This window comes from Cicer arietinum, chromosome 4 (assembly GCF_000331145.2).
Source record: "Cicer arietinum cultivar CDC Frontier isolate Library 1 chromosome 4, Cicar.CDCFrontier_v2.0, whole genome shotgun sequence".
Taxonomy (NCBI): Eukaryota; Viridiplantae; Streptophyta; class Magnoliopsida; order Fabales; family Fabaceae; genus Cicer; species Cicer arietinum.
Window position 1 is genome coordinate 6024869 of NC_021163.2, and position 16838 is coordinate 6041706.

At 29.7% G+C, this 16838-nt stretch overlaps 2 protein-coding genes across 16 annotated transcripts in view; both read right to left on the reverse strand.

The window, feature by feature from the left end:
• Positions 1–3522: 3522 nt before the first annotated feature.
• On the reverse strand, positions 3523–11456 carry LOC101508441 (protein SEMI-ROLLED LEAF 2). Of its 4 annotated transcripts, XM_004495596.4 has the most exons (21): positions 11305–11456; positions 11036–11137; positions 10386–10523; positions 9864–9938; positions 9620–9735; positions 9328–9442; positions 9088–9216; positions 8881–8928; positions 8536–8735; positions 8220–8416; positions 7759–8042; positions 7522–7668; positions 7014–7412; positions 6771–6920; positions 6221–6305; positions 6014–6138; positions 5715–5906; positions 5492–5626; positions 4720–4857; positions 4246–4455; positions 3523–3920 (listed from the first exon to the last, which is right to left on the reverse strand). In XM_004495596.4, the coding sequence occupies exons 3-21, from the start codon at positions 10518–10520 to the stop codon at positions 3816–3818; spliced, it is 2985 nt and encodes a 994-aa protein (XP_004495653.1). In that variant the 5' UTR covers positions 10521–10523; positions 11036–11137; positions 11305–11456; the 3' UTR covers positions 3523–3815. The 4 variants fall into 4 exon arrangements, with proteins under 4 accessions (XP_004495653.1, XP_027189619.1, XP_073223846.1 ...); XM_027333818.2 differs by lacking the exon at positions 11305–11456 and having other exon boundaries at positions 5492–5623; positions 11036–11188; XM_073367745.1 differs by lacking the exon at positions 11305–11456 and having other exon boundaries at positions 11036–11186.
• A 3472-nt stretch (positions 11457–14928) lies between these two features.
• Positions 14929–16838, reverse strand: part of LOC101507271 (uncharacterized) — an 11979-nt gene continuing 10069 nt past the window's right edge. For all 12 annotated transcript variants that reach the window (XM_073367926.1, XM_073367924.1, XM_073367925.1 and 9 more), the window contains 4 exons: positions 16345–16527; positions 16101–16195; positions 15918–16015; positions 14929–15524 (listed from right to left, as the gene is read on the reverse strand). In XM_073367926.1, coding sequence (XP_073224027.1) covers positions 15424–15524; positions 15918–16015; positions 16101–16195; positions 16345–16527 — 477 coding nt within the window. In that variant the 3' untranslated portion in view covers positions 14929–15423. The remainder of the gene's footprint in view (positions 15525–15917; positions 16016–16100; positions 16196–16344; positions 16528–16838) is intronic.

A 16838-nucleotide genomic window follows, 5' to 3' on the forward strand; every position in this document is an offset into this window, starting at 1 on the left:
TTAGATGTTTGAAAAATTATTTTTTTGTCTAAAAATAAAAAATAGTAGTTTTTCATATTTATTTTATGATATATGAGAAAAAAAAAATGACATAAAATTTAAAAACACACAAAAAATAAAATGATGTAATTAATCTTACTCTTTTACAAAAATTCAAAATTGTTTTTAGATGTGTTTTCTCAATTTGACGATGAGAATAATTTAATTACTAAAGATATTTTTATGTAATTTATGGTAATTTTATAGTTTAAAAAAATCACTTTTATAAAATTGTACAAATAAATTAAAAATCATTTTTTTTAAATTTATTTTTATAACAGTAAACAAACACGAGTTAAAAAAATAATTTTTAAAAAAATATCTAAATTATTTAAAATAAAAATTATTTTCATTTAAGTTCAAACAAATGCACTCTTAATTGTTTTTTTTTCCTTTTGTTTTAATTAAAAATAATTTGGAGGATGCTATAATTTAGTGGTCCAATTTTTGAATCTTATTTAGCATATATTTAAGTTTAAAATTGTAATATTAGAAAGGCTTGTATACCAAATATTTGTGGTGGTTAGTCTTATAATTTAATTTTCATTAATTAAATTTTAATTAGGTTATATTTTATTTATTAGAGTTTAGGAGTCAATTGAAGCTATCATCTATATGTTATCTACATGTTGTAATGGATTCTATGAAATGAAGGTAAAATTTGATTGAGTAACAAATTGATATGGTATATTTTTAGATTTTTTTTAGCCATTTTTTAGATATTTTTTCTTTTGACTTATCAATAAAAATATCTATGATTAATTGTGACGTCTTTTTAACTTATCAATTAAACACTTAATTTTTTATCAATTAAATACTTACTTTTATTGCATAGTCTTTCATCATTTTCACCATCATAACTCTTAATTTGGTTCAAATGGCTCCATATTCGTCCTCACGAATTTAATTGTGAGATGAGATTTGATTACCTTGATATTGTTCATAATTGGATAAGCTCTAAGTGTTGGGACACACTCCAACGTGTATTAATCGGACAAAGTTTTTCTAAAAGTTGGTGTTTATTCTTTACTTTTAAAGAATAATTCCGATCGGAACATTAAGTTATTATTTCTCTCTAATTTGAATTATAAATTATAGAATCTAACAAGAAATTCTTGAATTATTATTAATTTAGTTTCTCAACTGTTTTAGAAGAATAAGATTAAGAGAGAACAATATTTCATAGACACTATTTAGTAACTATGTTTTGTTAGTTAGTAAACTATATTATCTAGTTAATTATTTTATACTAATTAGTTGTTTTACCTAATTGATTATATAAGTTTATATGTAATCATGATGTAAATAATTATTTCAATAGTTAATATTATTCCATTTACTTTTTAATATACTTCTCTTATTAATAGTTTAAATCAATAATTGGTATAGAAAATTCATTATTTCACTATATTCTTTATACCTCAATATAAATACAAATATTTTATACATCTTAATTTTATGATCATGTAAACGGTTAAAGGCATACAATTTGTGACTGTGAAAAGTATAATTATCAACCTCCTAATCTAAACATACAAGACATCATTTCAAGTGAATCTTCAAAGTACACAACAAAATCTAGTAAACATGAAATTAAGCAATGCGAGATATATAGTTGATTGAGTTTTATGATCAAAATTTTCAAAAACATACAAAATTTAGTGTTATATTTTTGTTTTCTTTATAATTAGTCTAATTAATATTTTACAAAATTTATTTTTTCTTTTGACTTTAATTGACATTGACATTCTACAAATTGTATTATTTCTATAAACCTGAATTTGCATTCTAGCAATCTAGCTTATATAATTAAGAAATGAGTGATTAAGCAAAATTCATTTTTTTAGCCTTAATGATATTTCGACTTCTATCCAAAAATAAATTATATATCAAACTATTAATCATAGTTTCATTCTTTATAATTTTAATTGACATTTCATATTTTATCAATATTAACTTCTATTTGTAATATGGATAGTTAAACACAAAAATCATATTTGTTTCGTTGATGAATTTTTAGTGTTTCAAATTCTTTTAGCTAATGAATTTTTGACGTTATAAATTTATTGTAAAATTAATGTCTTTTTTCGATATTTCTTTCTTGAGATTTTTCAAGTTAGAAGTGTATAAACACATTTTAGCTTGAATGGGGTATTATATATATTTAGTTAATTATTTACACTATCTACTTATTTATTTTACACTAATTATTTTTATTTAATTGATTATATAAGTTAATGTAACATGTAATATAAATAATTCTTTTAATTATTAATATATTCAATTTACTTTTTTCTAGTTCTTTCTTATAACTAACTTAAATAAAAAATCATAATACAATTAATGAATTAATGGTAGTTTGAAGGCTACTTATTTTATTTTGATAATTTAGAAATTAAATTGAAGAGAAAGTGATTGTTTAGGGAGTGAGATGGTTTATTTTCATCAAAATCATGACTTAAATAATAAGGGACATGTTTTTGTCTTCTTTTCGTTTTTTTGGGATAAAAGGGGCTTGATTTAGTCTTTCTAAACATGCGCCTATTATATGTCTATTTGCACACCCGCACCAATGCTACCAACCCTTTGAGCTTTTGAATAATCAAATCCAATGCAGACGAAGCTACTTTTCATAAAACTTAACTACATTTAGTCTAGTTTTCTAATATTGGATCCGCTACAGTTGTGAAGATTGTGGTTTTAATGAGAATTTTACACAATGTAGCCGCTATAGATGTTCTATTTTTTGAAAAGAGTAAATAAATAAATTAGTTTTTCAAATTATAAATCTGTTAAATTAATTATTGAATTTTGTAAATTAATAAATAAATTTTTTATATTGTAAAATAATAATCAAAATAATGTATATTTAAACTTTTATTGTAGAGATTATGATTTGACATTTTAATTTATATTTAAACTTTTATTAATTTATATTTAAACTTTTATTGTAGAGTTTATAGTGACATTCAATTATATGACATCAAAAAATATGTAACGACAAAAATTTATAAAGACATTGTTTTAAATAATATTTTACAATTTCGATGATATATTTATCAATTCACAAAATTAAAAAATTAATTTGATCAATATTACAATTTTAAAGACCAATTTGTATATTAATTTTTAAAAAATGTTAGCAACCAAATTGCATATTCGATTTAAGCGCTTTCTGAGGTGCAATATTTCCACAAAGTCTTGTTTTTCAATAGAAATGTCGTTTAAACCCTCTCAATGATTTTGGTCATTAATCGATGTTGCTCTTAATGTAAGATTTTTACACACTTGTATCCAAGCAATTAACAAAAAGTTTCAAAATATCAGACATAACAATCAATAATCTCCAATTTTATTGGCTCAATAAATTCCCATTCAATGTGTCTTTTGTGTCAAGTGCAATCTATGCAAGCAGTTATAAATTATAAACTGACACAAACAGTTGAATGTAGTAGTAGTAGAATTTTAATATTGCACACGAGATTTACAGAAACACTACCAAGTCACCAATCTCATTGACTTCAAAACAGTAAGTGGGCCCAGTCAGGCATTCAGTTCTCTGGCCCACCCAAAACAGTTAAGGATTCCATCCACCACTAAGTCATGACCAGTTGAGTTAACAAACTGTTAGTTATTATACAAATATTACTACATGCCTTAAATTCCTAGATTTACATAACAATCCATAGAAGGAGATAATTAAAGTTTTGTCAAGCCTACCATTCCTAGAAATCCGTGCCTAATAAAATATATCTAGAATTAGAGGAGATAGATAACTAACACCCAGCAGCCTTGAGAAAATTATCAAATGGGCTAGCAGGAGGCAGCTTCATGGCATGCCCAAGGTCCCTAGGCAATGCATCCCCACCCTCATATGCTACCTACAAGAATATAAAATAATTCGAATCATCACAAATAATTATAATATCAATAAAGTATTATTAATGTTTATTCTAGTATACTGTTTACTAATTATTACTCTTCTTTTAATTTCTCTTTCTCATAAAAATTTAATGAAGGATAATTTTGTAAAGTAACTCATAATTTCTCTTTGTAATACAAAATTAACTATCTTCTTCAATTTGTGTGCAATTTGCTAAAGTGACATTTTAAGACTGACGAAGTATTGATACACATCCGTGCGAGTTTATCACGTGTCATGCGAAAAACTTTTCTTAGAATAGACATATGGACTTAAAGACATACCTTCTCGACTGATGAGTTGCTGTTGCGAGCAAATGCCGTTAGAAACGACTTATCAGGTGATTGAGTGTAATGGTTCTCGAAAGCCAACCAATTTGAAAGCTTCTTCCGTGAAAATGTCCCAAGTGATTCACACTGGCTAGCCATGGTGTTGTATGGGAGGGGTGAGGTGGAGACGGCTGTTCCTGCCACATGACTTGCTACCTCTAATGCCTAAAAACAGTTGATGCACTATTGAGCTTATAGGAACACTCATCAATGATATTTATGCATGAGAAGAAAAAATACCCCCATCCAAGAACATCAAGACTCTCCTATAGTAATAATATGTTTTTTAAAGTTTATGTAAATATTAACATTTGAATTATATAACTAGTTAAGGTATATATTATTTGAAAATTCATCGTAAGGCTTGTAATTCACAACAATTTGGTTGCTATACAACAAGTACGCATGCAAAACAAAGAGAATGTGTACCGATTCCATAAGTTGTCCGATGCTGATAACATGAGGCTGGGGAGGTGATACAGGCATCTTTGGAATAAATCGAGAAAGGTCAGAAACAGAAGCTTCACTGATTGCGTCATCTTCACCTCCTGAATTAGAAGGAAAATCCTGATAAACAAAACAAAAATAAAAATATGAACAACAGATTTGTCTTCAACTTTTTGATCTATTATGTTAACTATTCGCCCAACAAATTGTGGGAGCTTCCTGCCAAAAAAAAAGTTGTGAGAGCTTGCTGTTTCCCAAACTTCGGCCTGCACTGAACCAGCCCAGCATCAGTCAAGCTGACGTGAAGCTGACTTCAGTCAGTTATGCCAGTTAGCTAGCGGGAAGAGGTGGTTAGTTTTGTGTAACTGTTTTGTATCTTCTAGACGCTAATATATAAAGCCTAGTGCGTGTAATCAAAAGAGAACTAACTGAAAAAATTCGGAAGCATGGGAGAGAGAAAACTGAGAGAAGGAAACACAAGGGAATAATGGAGAATATAGTTCACAAACTCCCATAGCTGTAATTTTTTCAAATCATCGTGAATCATTGAAGTCAGATTTAGTCCCTCCAGATGTAGGAGCATACCTCTGAATTGGGTTACCAATTTTTGGTGTTTCCTTGCATTTACTTTCATCAATTTCTTGCTTATCAATTCTTTCAATTGTGTTAGAAATGGTTTCTTGCTTATTTTCATTGCGCTTAAAGTTCAACATATTATTTTACCCCTCCGTCGTGTTAACCAGATATAGCATACCTCATCGATCGAAAGTGACTCTTGAGAATGAAAAGTTATTTGATTCTGATCAAGAATTGACTGTGGACCGAACACAAAATCTTCATCTGGCTTGAATGTCTCTGACAGGAGCACAGCCAGGTTATCTTCATCCTTCTAAGAAAAAAAGAAAAGGAAAACCAGAGAGTGATGGAGCGGCACGTTATGAAAATAATATGGTCCCTGAATAATTAAAATGTAATACCTCAGTGAAGTTCGTCAAATTATGAACCAAAACATTCTTTACAGTCTGGTGATATTTAGATATTTTGATTCTCAACTCGAACAAAGTCGACATGGCTAACTGATTATCAGCAACACTACCGTACTCTCTTAAATCCACATGGCTCTTAGCATATACTTGATTGTCGTCACTGATACCCAAGAATGGATCAACCTGATGATTATATGGAAACAGGTAGTCGTTAAGACGTATTCTTTGGAGTAAAAAGACCGGCTAGGCAATCCTTTGTCATTAAAGAGTAAAACATATCAGTTACTCACTTCAGATTTTGCTAACGACGTGAACACGTCATTCAGATCATGGATCTGATATATCTTGCAGGCAAATGTCAGCATCCCGACAGATAACACAAAGATAGACCTTTGACATGCTGGGGGCAACGTTCCTGCCAGAACAATATAAAAACAAGTTTTAATTTTTTGTTGAAGTTAAGTAGTTTACATTGAGATAGTCTATATAAGTCATACCATTACTTGAGTCCAACAACATAGTCCAGAGAGACAGAGGAAGCTGGAAGAAGCGGATCACCAGGTTATCTCTGTCTTTATGGTTCTGTTATATTGCAATTTTTAAAAATTAAAACACTCAGAAGGATGATTATAGAGGTTAATAACAGAATGATGATTGAAATTGCAATGAAATTCGGTATTAAATGAAAATGAGAATCCAATATTTCTCGAGTATAATGTGAATATAATCTATAACTAGAGCCAGACTAAAGTTGAAGAGAATACAATTTAAGATGATATAGATCAATAAATTTCTATAGTAGCTTCGTTATTCATGAAAAAATTATCGACAAAACCATGCCGAATTCAATCAGAAAACATGACTTCCACTAAACTGCTTAGTTTCTATTTTGAAAATTCAATTTTAGAGAACTCAAGTATACAATATTACAAACATTCAATTTTCCTTGCATGATTTGTCAACAAGCACAAAAGTTGGAAAGTAGACTACACAAATCACTGGGATAAAAAAAATAAAGACAATTTGAATGTGCACAGAAAAAACTACCTTTAGGCGTAAAACAATTAGCGCTAATATGAAAGAATGAGCTATAGCTTCAATATTTGAAGGTAAGTTATCAGGAAGATTGGCCTGAATCCAAAAGGCAGAAAGCAGCTGGCCCATTTGATCTTCACTTAGCTTCATAACATATGGTTCCTGCAACCCAATTCAACACCAAAATATAGAAAATTTTAATCAAGAAAAATTCCAATTAACAAAACTTATTGGCAGATCAATTCGGCTACTTACCGTGTCAGTCAAGCTTGGCGATCCTGTAGCCCTATCAATGATTGAGCTGAGTTTGTATAAGTTAGGAGAAGTCTTTAAGCCACAGCCTTGCTTCCATTCTTCTGCCGATTTATCCTTTTCTTTGTCATCATGAACAACATTCCCATTATCTGCATTGGTACCGTCTCTGCCTCTGCGGAGCTTTTCAAGTAAAGCTGTTATTGAAGCAGATGCAGTATTATGAGAATGCTTTTTATTGCGCTGATCTAAATATCTGGACCGCAGAGAAGAAACTTCATGTGTATGGAAGGAACTTGGAAGAAGAAGTACAGAAAATATAAGGTGCGCTCCAATGCGAGCCTCTACATCTGAATGCAACATTACTTTTAGGAGTTGCAAGAGAAGAGATTCAGGAAATCCCTACATTGAAACAAAGGAAAAACACTTGTCAGTGGACGTATTTCGAGATAAAACCAATAAACCTACAAAAATGTTACTAAAATGTTTGATTACAGCGAGCTCCTCGCACCTGCTGCAAACGTAAGTTGACCAATGCTGAAGTGAGTGCTCGAGCAAGGACTATCAGTGATCCAATGGTTGCTCTACCAACAACACCAGATGGAATATTTTCTAGGGTTATTGCCATCAAGTCAAACAATGGCTGTGCATCAATTACCTAGTCAACGAAACAAAGCAAAAATAAGTAATTTAGTAGCTGAGTAAAATGCAGTAACTGAACAAATCGTAAATTGTCATTGTTTTCTACCCCATTGGCGATTTCCAGTAAACAGTTTTCAATGGAACTTTGGAGTGAGATATTCAAGTTCAACTCTTGTTCTCCAACAAATTCACTGGAGGCTTGGAAACTTTTCCTAAGATGCCTGCAAAGGTCACCAACAAAACCAATCTCTGCCAACCGTCTCCCTGATCTAATTTGCATGGCTAATGATGTGGCAACTTGAACTACAAAGGACTTAAGTTGGGGATCATTCATAACATTTTTGTGGTCTAGATGATGTATCACGGAAGCTAGAATAAAGCGTTGATTCCCTGAAGAAAATATAAACATAAAGAAGGAATATGATCATGAGAAAAAATGGAAGGTTTTACAGAAGAACCACATATGGAAATTAATATTCAAATCTCTTAGTTTCAAAGCCCAAAACTCGATAAAGTTTTAAAAACGTTAAATATGGAATATCACAGAAGTGGTAGAGGGAACAATACCTGTGTTCTCCATGAAGTAGGCCATGCTGGATAAAACCATCATTGCTAAACCATTCTGAGGAGCCCAATGTTGCCTTGAATCAAAGTAGACAAACATTGGATCCAACACACGGCGCATAGTTGTGCTTTCCTTGGCTAATTCAACCATCCTTTGAATGCATATTTGAGCCCATATTTCTGGTTTTTCTATTTCTTCTCTAAAATAATAAGAAAAAAAAAATAATATGGGACGAGTGATAAAAAATTGAGTAACAAACCAATCACAGGTGCAACAGCTCAAAAAAGGCCTAATACTCGGCTCTTGAATAAGAAATACCTCGTTAAAAGGGAAGGATCCTTTACTTCTGGACGTGGTTGGATGATCAAACAACTAGAGCGATTGTCATTACCAACAACAGAACCGGCCCGGCTTTCACTCCGGACAACCTCATCCACCCAATTATGATGGGCTTCTGCCGTGAGGTCAGAATCTTCACCTCTACTCCATTCATAGTTATCTAAAGTAGCATAAACAATCTACATTTCGAACGAACCAACAAATTAGAGATGGCACGCAACTGAGATAAAAGAATGAAATTCACCACGAAATTTGAAAACAGCTATCAATCAAAGATAGCCACAGCATAATAGTAATTACAAAATGTTTAAATAACTTACTTACCTCATCAAAATCTACAAAAATGTGTGAAAATTCAGTCATGAACCAAACCTGCCAAGAGAAAAGGCAGTTAAATAAACAACACACCTCCAGAAGAGTCTGAAAAAATCACAAACTTGCAACACCATAGAATTTTACAGAAAATAAACATTGGAAATAATAAGCACTCAATGGACTGAAACACAGCAATTCAAATGGAGCACTAATTACCATTGCTGAAAGACATTGCAAGCTTGATGCCTTCAAGCAGTGTTTTTCATGTGTTTCACCAGGCTCCTGAGATAGCATGCATACTTTCCTCACCAATTTCTCAATGTTATGAGTGTAAGTAGCATCTACCTGTTCATTCATTGTGTCAATAGCATGAGAGCGCATGAACCTTGATAAGAATTATGCCACATCATAGAGACCAATATACAGTACTTAGGATTTTTGGATTGTATTATTCACCTGACAGTAGATAAACCTTGTTAAGGATTGGCAACCAAGTGTTTGAATAGTCTCATCCTTGGAATAACCCAAGAGCTCCGAAATTACATTAAGCACATCAACAGCGAAATAGGCACTGCAATATGCAGAAGATAAATGAACAAAATTTAAGATGAATCCTATATAAACTATATGTTGGAGATCAATATCATAAATGAGCTGATAAAAAGATCCATAATATATAAAATGTTTGATACCGACACACCACAAACAGAAGATGGAAAGACAAAATAATCAATCATGGGAAACTTACATCTGCACCTTACACATGGAAAGCAACTTATTGAATGATTCTGCTACAATCTTGACTAGTTTGATGTGCTCAGATCTCAGTTCTTTGTAGCATCTTTCTTCAAGATATTTTGCTATCTAGCGGAAAGAGCATAAATAATAAACCTCAGAAATGGATTGAACTAATTGAAGTATATCCTATTTTCTTCGTCTTCTTTGAATAAAATCAAATAAATTACCAATCCGTGAAATAAAAGAATAAATACCTTCGGAATCCGAAAAGGGTTTTTTGCGGCATATTCACACAATTTGATGATTTTCCTTTCATTCGGAAGCTCATCCTGAGAAGTTTTATAAAACGTGAATATCAAGATTCTACTTCATGAACAAATGAACAGTAAACTGAAGGCCCTAAAATTGAGTAAAATGATTCACCAACAAACATGCTTAGTCATCCATGTTTGGTTCCACATTTGTACCTCCCAGGATCACGTTTGGGTTAGTCAAACGTGTTTTGACCATAAATTATTATTTAGCATGCGGATTTAGAAGTCATTCTACTCCAAAAATCAGTTCTACCTGAAAGTTGATATTTCTAACTTATACAGTTAACATAGAATGAATATACAACAAGCTTCAACTATTTTTATCTATGAGAGTGATAAACAATTTTCTCCTTGCAATGAGAAAAACATTGCATTAAGAATACTACATTCTCCACATACATTATGTTTTCCTATAAGATCATAATCTAAAACTCCTATAAAACAGTGTGATAAAACACGAACCGGGGATTTAGGAAAGATATCAACAAGCAATTTTCTGTAACGTTTGACCGGCTGTCGTGATCTTGACCTCAAAGCAGGACAGCAAACACACATGCTCCCACAAGCTGGGAAAATCTTCCGTGAGATGATCCCCATTATCTGAAAATTAGCTCAAACTCAAGTAAAAATATTCAACTACAAATCTTAAAATAAAAAATCATCAGAAAAAACCAAAAGCTCAAATAAGTTCACATACATCAAAGACAAAATAAAAAAACCAAAGAAAAAATGTAGCTATGTTAGGATCCAAAGGACAAACTCAGTAACATAACACATGAAATGCAAAATGGGAGATGTTGAAACTGAGACCTGTTACGAGAGTACATGAGTTACAAACACAGCAAGTTTTTAAAATGAAAAAAGCAGAAGAAAAAAAAAAGAGAGAAAACCAGTAGACCCAGAAAGGAATACATAAAGAAAAAACGAACATAAACTGTAAAGAAAGAAACTTTTCAAAGTTTAATCAACAGAACTAAAAAAATTTATAAAAGGGCAACAACAAAAACTTAAAACAGTGACAGCTACCAAGTTTCTGATAAAATCTAGAGCCAAAAAAAAAAACAGAAAATTTAAAAAGGTGAAAGAAAATTGAAGTAGCAACGAGTAAGTACCTTGAAAGAAGATCTGGAAGTAGTAGGTGAACTTTGAAAGAGAGTAAGGAGGAGCAATGGAGAAGAACAAGTGCGAATTGAAATTTACTAGCCTTATTAGTACTGTAGATAGTAAAAAGAGAAGGTGTAGAAGTAAAAATGGCGCGTGGGTTAAGAGAAATGAATGGAACATGGAAAACTATGTTGTACTATTTGCAGGATCACGTGATGGTGTCAGAATTCAACATAAATCTATTTTATTTAATATTTTTTGGTGTAAAAAAGCGTACCTTCGTCTCGCTATTTCAAACTATGTCAGAAGTTGCAAGAGACAACTCAACGGAAATTTTGATCAGTTATTATTCAAAGTTGAATCACATAACCTTTCTCATGGAAACTGATGTTACAAAAACTTCCTTTTTTTTTTTATGTAAATGTTGAATACGAAAGTCTTTGAAACTTTATTTTGAATTCTCTCTGTGAGGAGGCACCGAATGGTTCCCCATTCTCGGAATGTTTAGTGCTTTTTTGAAGAGTTAATGTTTTTTAGAATAATTATTTAAAGGTTAATCACGATATTTTTGGAAAAAAGGAAATGATAATTCTCATTTGTCTTTGTAATAAAACTTATTTATGCTTATAATTAAGGTGAAAAATACATGTGTTCATGCATTACATTGTCTTCTTTATTTTTTTTTACTTGGTTTTTATTTTTGTTTGGCGGTTTGAATCGCCGGCTCAAATAAGTTACGCTGTCTCTACATTAAAATAAGAATTATTGTTTACGAATTAAAATAATGATTTATATTTATTCTTGTTAATCTCAAAGTTTGACTTTATTACTCTAATTACTCTCATATTATTTAATTGCATAAAAAATGAACATTTAATTTGAAAAACTAAAGTTAAATGAAAATTAGATAAATCAACATCGATTTATAATTTAATTTAGATATAATAAATATTAGATAAAACTTATTTTTTTATATAAAATAGATATCTATTTAGTTAAAAAAAAGTCAAATTAAAATCATTCAAAATATCATTTAAGTTTCCTTTTTTTTTTTATGTAAATGTTGAATACGAAAGTCTTTGAAACTTTATTTTGAATTCTCTCTGTGAGGAGGCACCGAATGGTTCCCCATTCTCGGAATGTTTAGTGCTTTTTTGAAGAGTTAATGTTTTTTAGAATAATTATTTAAAGGTTAATCACGATATTTTTGGAAAAAAGGAAATGATAATTCTCATTTGTCTTTGTAATAAAACTTATTTATGCTTATAATTAAGGTGAAAAATACATGTGTTCATGCATTACATTGTCTTCTTTATTTTTTTTTACTTGGTTTTTATTTTTGTTTGGCGGTTTGAATCGCCGGCTCAAATAAGTTACGCTGTCTCTACATTAAAATAAGAATTATTGTTTACGAATTAAAATAATGATTTATATTTATTCTTGTTAATCTCAAAGTTTGACTTTATTACTCTAATTACTCTCATATTATTTAATTGCATAAAAAATGAACATTTAATTTGAAAAACTAAAGTTAAATGAAAATTAGATAAATCAACATCGATTTATAATTTAATTTAGATATAATAAATATTAGATAAAACTTATTTTTTTATATAAAATAGATATCTATTTAGTTAAAAAAAAGTCAAATTAAAATCATTCAAAATATCATTTAAGTTTATTAGATTTGCTTATTTAATTAAATATAAATAAATTTTTTATTACTATTATTATTATAATATTAATTTTCTTTTTTTTGTTAAATCATAAATTTATTAACAATTTTTGTAATTTAAACGTGCTATTCTCTATCAATGTTAGAAATATTTAAAGTATTATTTTAAAATAGTATTAAAATATGATAATATTGAATAATCTAAAACAATCATGTTAGATATTAAAACATAATTTAGACTCGTTATTATATTAATTTATTCATTTATTTCTAAAATTTTGCCGTTAGTGGTATAAGTTTTTATAAAATAATAATAAAATAAATTTTTAAATTATTAAACTTTGAAAATGATGATATTAGATCTTAAAATTAAACCTCTAATAAATAAATATTTAAAATTAAATCTAACATTTGTAGTGTAGAAACTCAAATCTTCTAAAATCTAATTTAATTATTCCTTAATTATACTATTATTAAATAGATTGAAAATAGTCAAATTTGTTATTCATCAATGTGGTATGATTATGTAGTTTAACATAAGAATGAATTGTATTATTTAAAGTGCTTCGTGATTTATTTTATCAAGATTAGAAGGAAAAATATGAATGAGATAGAAAATGAAGTGTATAACTACAGTTTTGAAGTGTATAAAAAAAAGGTTTAAACTCATTAAAGATCTGTTATTACATTTATATTTACAAAATTATGGTAATACAAGAAATTGAAAAGATAGAAAATTCGTAACTCATGTTGTCGGAGCTTGTAAAATTTTCGGGTCACTTCACCTACGACGTTGGGGCTTACGCAATGTTGTTTTGAATTGAATACACAACAACAAAAATTACCATGATGCATTGCTCGATATATATCTCCTTTTTGGTGAATTAAATATTATGTAAGTATACCCACCTCTTTCCATTAATATAAATACTTATTATTCTTTATTAAAAGAAACAACAAGATAATTAATGTATTTAGTTTATATATTAATATTTTTAAAATAATTTATATATATTAAATTTAATTTTAATATTTTTAGATAATTAATAGTATTAATAAATAATATATTTTAAAAATAATAATAACAAATACACTTAATAAATTGGTATAATTTTTTATTTACCGACAAAAAAATTTCTGATGCTTAGAATTAAAATCAGTGGTTTAAAAATATGAGATGACTATGAAGCAATTAGATCTAGATAATTTCAATTTCTCACAATAAAGTATCTCAACAGTTAATAACGGCTCAAATTATGAGATAACAACATTAACTTGAAATTATTTCAATAATTCATTTTAAATCAAATAAATGAGATCGGTGTAGTATTTATTGCACTAAATTCATATCTTAGGCAACCTTTTAGTTCTTATTATAACTTATTTGGCAAACTTTGATGCCTCACAAGGTGAAACTTAGAATAATATATCATCTCACTTTTATGATATATGATAAAATAGATAAATTTCATTGAATATCAGTATAATACTATTTTATAGTAAATGTACAAATCAGGTGATTTGGTGGACTTGATAATGAAGTTATAGGCTTAATTACTCTCTCTAACAAAATTAAACTTTTTTAAAATGCCATTTTATTTTATTTATAATAAGAAAAAAAAAAACACTTCTTGTAATTCTAATAGTTGAAAAGTTTTTAACGGGGAAAGTTGCAAAGTAGCTTTCTTGCCATTAAACTTTTTGCCAAAAAAAACATTAATCCAATAATCAAATTAATGATAAATATCAAGTGCACATGTATAACTAATTATTAATAAGTATAATATCAATTATTCAAGAGCTAAATTCCAATTATTGTATCCAGTTTTCAGATCCCTAGAAAATTATGTTCAAATTTTCTATTTCAAAATTTTGGACTATTCGGAAATCCTCACTTCTATGCTCATTTTCAATCTTCAACCGGGATCCATTTGTATTAATATACGAATAAGTTAAAATATACTATTCGCAAACATCGCTTAATAATATTACATCTAGTGCAATTTAAATATAATTATTTTGAATCAAAATCAATTTCCTCCAAAACTTGATTTTGACTAGAAAAAACAAAAATAATTTCTATACTGAATAGACAACCCAAAATTTAAGCCAAACTTGCTTTAGAATAAAAATCAAAACATATACTATTTTATTTCGGAGTTCAATTTAAAATCACAATTACCAGACAATGACTTGGGGACCCATATAACAAGCAATAAAACAAGGTAGACAAAATAGTTTCAATAAATATACCTTAAAATCTTAAATGGGACACTCAGCTAAACGGTCCTACACTCCTACTTGTTAGACAGAATGTTTGAAAAGGACTAATCGTTAATGACAGTAAGACGAACTCTTTCTATAATTATATCCAGCACATTACGTGCAACACAAGCATCTAAGTCATCCCGTTTCTTAGTGAATCAATTAATTAACCAGGGACGCTACCACAATACTATAAACCTATTCTGAATTCGTACATAAATCATAGCAGCTTGACCTCACGAAACAAAAAGTATTAAAACATGTACCCTCAGCCTCATCCACTTCACATAAGGTTTACTAATTTTCTTTTTCCTCCACATTTAGCTAATCACTTAAAGATGATCCAACTTGAGAGCCTGTATACTTTAATACCGTAATAATTTACAATTGAATATGGTTGCCGAAAAGAGAGCCTCCGCTGTGGAAAAAGGCATCAAAACATACGAGTGAATGCCACTATCCAAGGTAGAATTTGGATCGTAGGCTGCCCAGAATCTCGGCATATTCCATCGGAGTTGCCTCGCTACAGAACACTTCATTCCAGATCTTGCGCAAATCTGCATATAAAAAAAACAGCTCGAGTCAATCAGATCGACATGAAACATTAGAGCCAAATAACAACAACACCATAAAACGAACTTTTAATTTTCTTTGAAAGCGTGTCAATACCTAAGATATACTAATAATAAAAGAAAAAGTAAACTTCTATTAGCCTTTACATAACAAAATTCATTATGCACCAAAAGTTAAAAGATATGTGCCACATTAGACCAATTTTGGTCGAGCTCTTCTCATAATCCCAAGCCTTATGATAAGAATGCACAAACAATGTTTGAGACGTGATATCAAAAAGAAAAGTGTCACGAGTCTAACGTTATAAGGAGACATAAAATGCATTATATTCTTAAACAATTAAATTTAAGAATTTTACGCCTAAAAAATGTGCATACCATCCTTAGCTGCTGATGGAAGGCACATTACGATCACATCAAACCTCGGTACCTTGGTCAAATTATCCATATAACTGACAACTAGATCCACGTCTTCACTGCCAAATGAGCAAATTTGTTATCACAATTAAAGCTCGAACAGAAGTCAAAACAACAAAATAATTTTCTATTATAAATACTTACGCGAAAAAGGATGCAACACACTTGATAATCTCAATTAGCAGGGTAGAAGATAAGGCATTTTTGAATATTTTCGGTAATTCATGGGGAGACATTGCCTAACATGCAAAAAGAAATAGCAAAGCAGATCATTCAACACCAGAAGTTCAACATATATAAGGGATCTCTTATTTTCTAATCGACGATGGAAAATATGCTTAAAAAGGAAAATATAATCAAATCATAATTGCACAACAAATTTGAATACCTTCAATAGACAAGCCTGCAAAGCACAATCACCTGCAAACCCTCTCCAAGAGACCTCAAACTGATAAGCTGTGGTTGGTGGCGTTATGTTTTTTGCAGCATCAGCCATGGCTCGAGACGCAGCTTGAGAAGCAAGCTGTTGAACAGATGCTTTCATTTCTGGTTTTCTAGTTCTGTGATTTCTCTGTTAAAAAATGAGACAAAAAATCATGTAAAACAGGACTAGAAATGAGGATAGGCAAAATTTCTAGTGTCTAAACTGAAAAACTAATATCCTAAAATTACAATAATGCTGGCAAAAAACTTTAGGGGCAAAATAAAAAACCCTAAATTTTATTTTATTCTCAGTACTGAGTATAAAAATAATTATAAAGTGGATAATTAAAACTTACAAAAGAATTAGAAATGATGAACATAAAAATATATCCTCATGCTTCTGAAATTAAGAAACAACAAAATTGCTTCTAAACAGAACTACATTACTACACGGGAAGA

Bases quoted from the DNA above. Each gene is read 5' to 3' on its own strand.
- LOC101508441 (XM_004495596.4), bottom strand. From the start codon at position 10,520: ATGGGGATCATCTCACGGAAGATTTTCCCAGCTTGTGGGAGCATGTGT. The intron at 8,043-8,219 runs GTATTGTTCCCT...TATTTTCTTCAG, and splicing joins CTACTTCATGGAGAACACAG to GGAATCAACGCTTTATTCTA. The intron at 6,306-6,770 runs GTAGTTTTTTCT...GCAATATAACAG, and splicing joins TAATTGTTTTACGCCTAAAG to AACCATAAAGACAGAGATAA.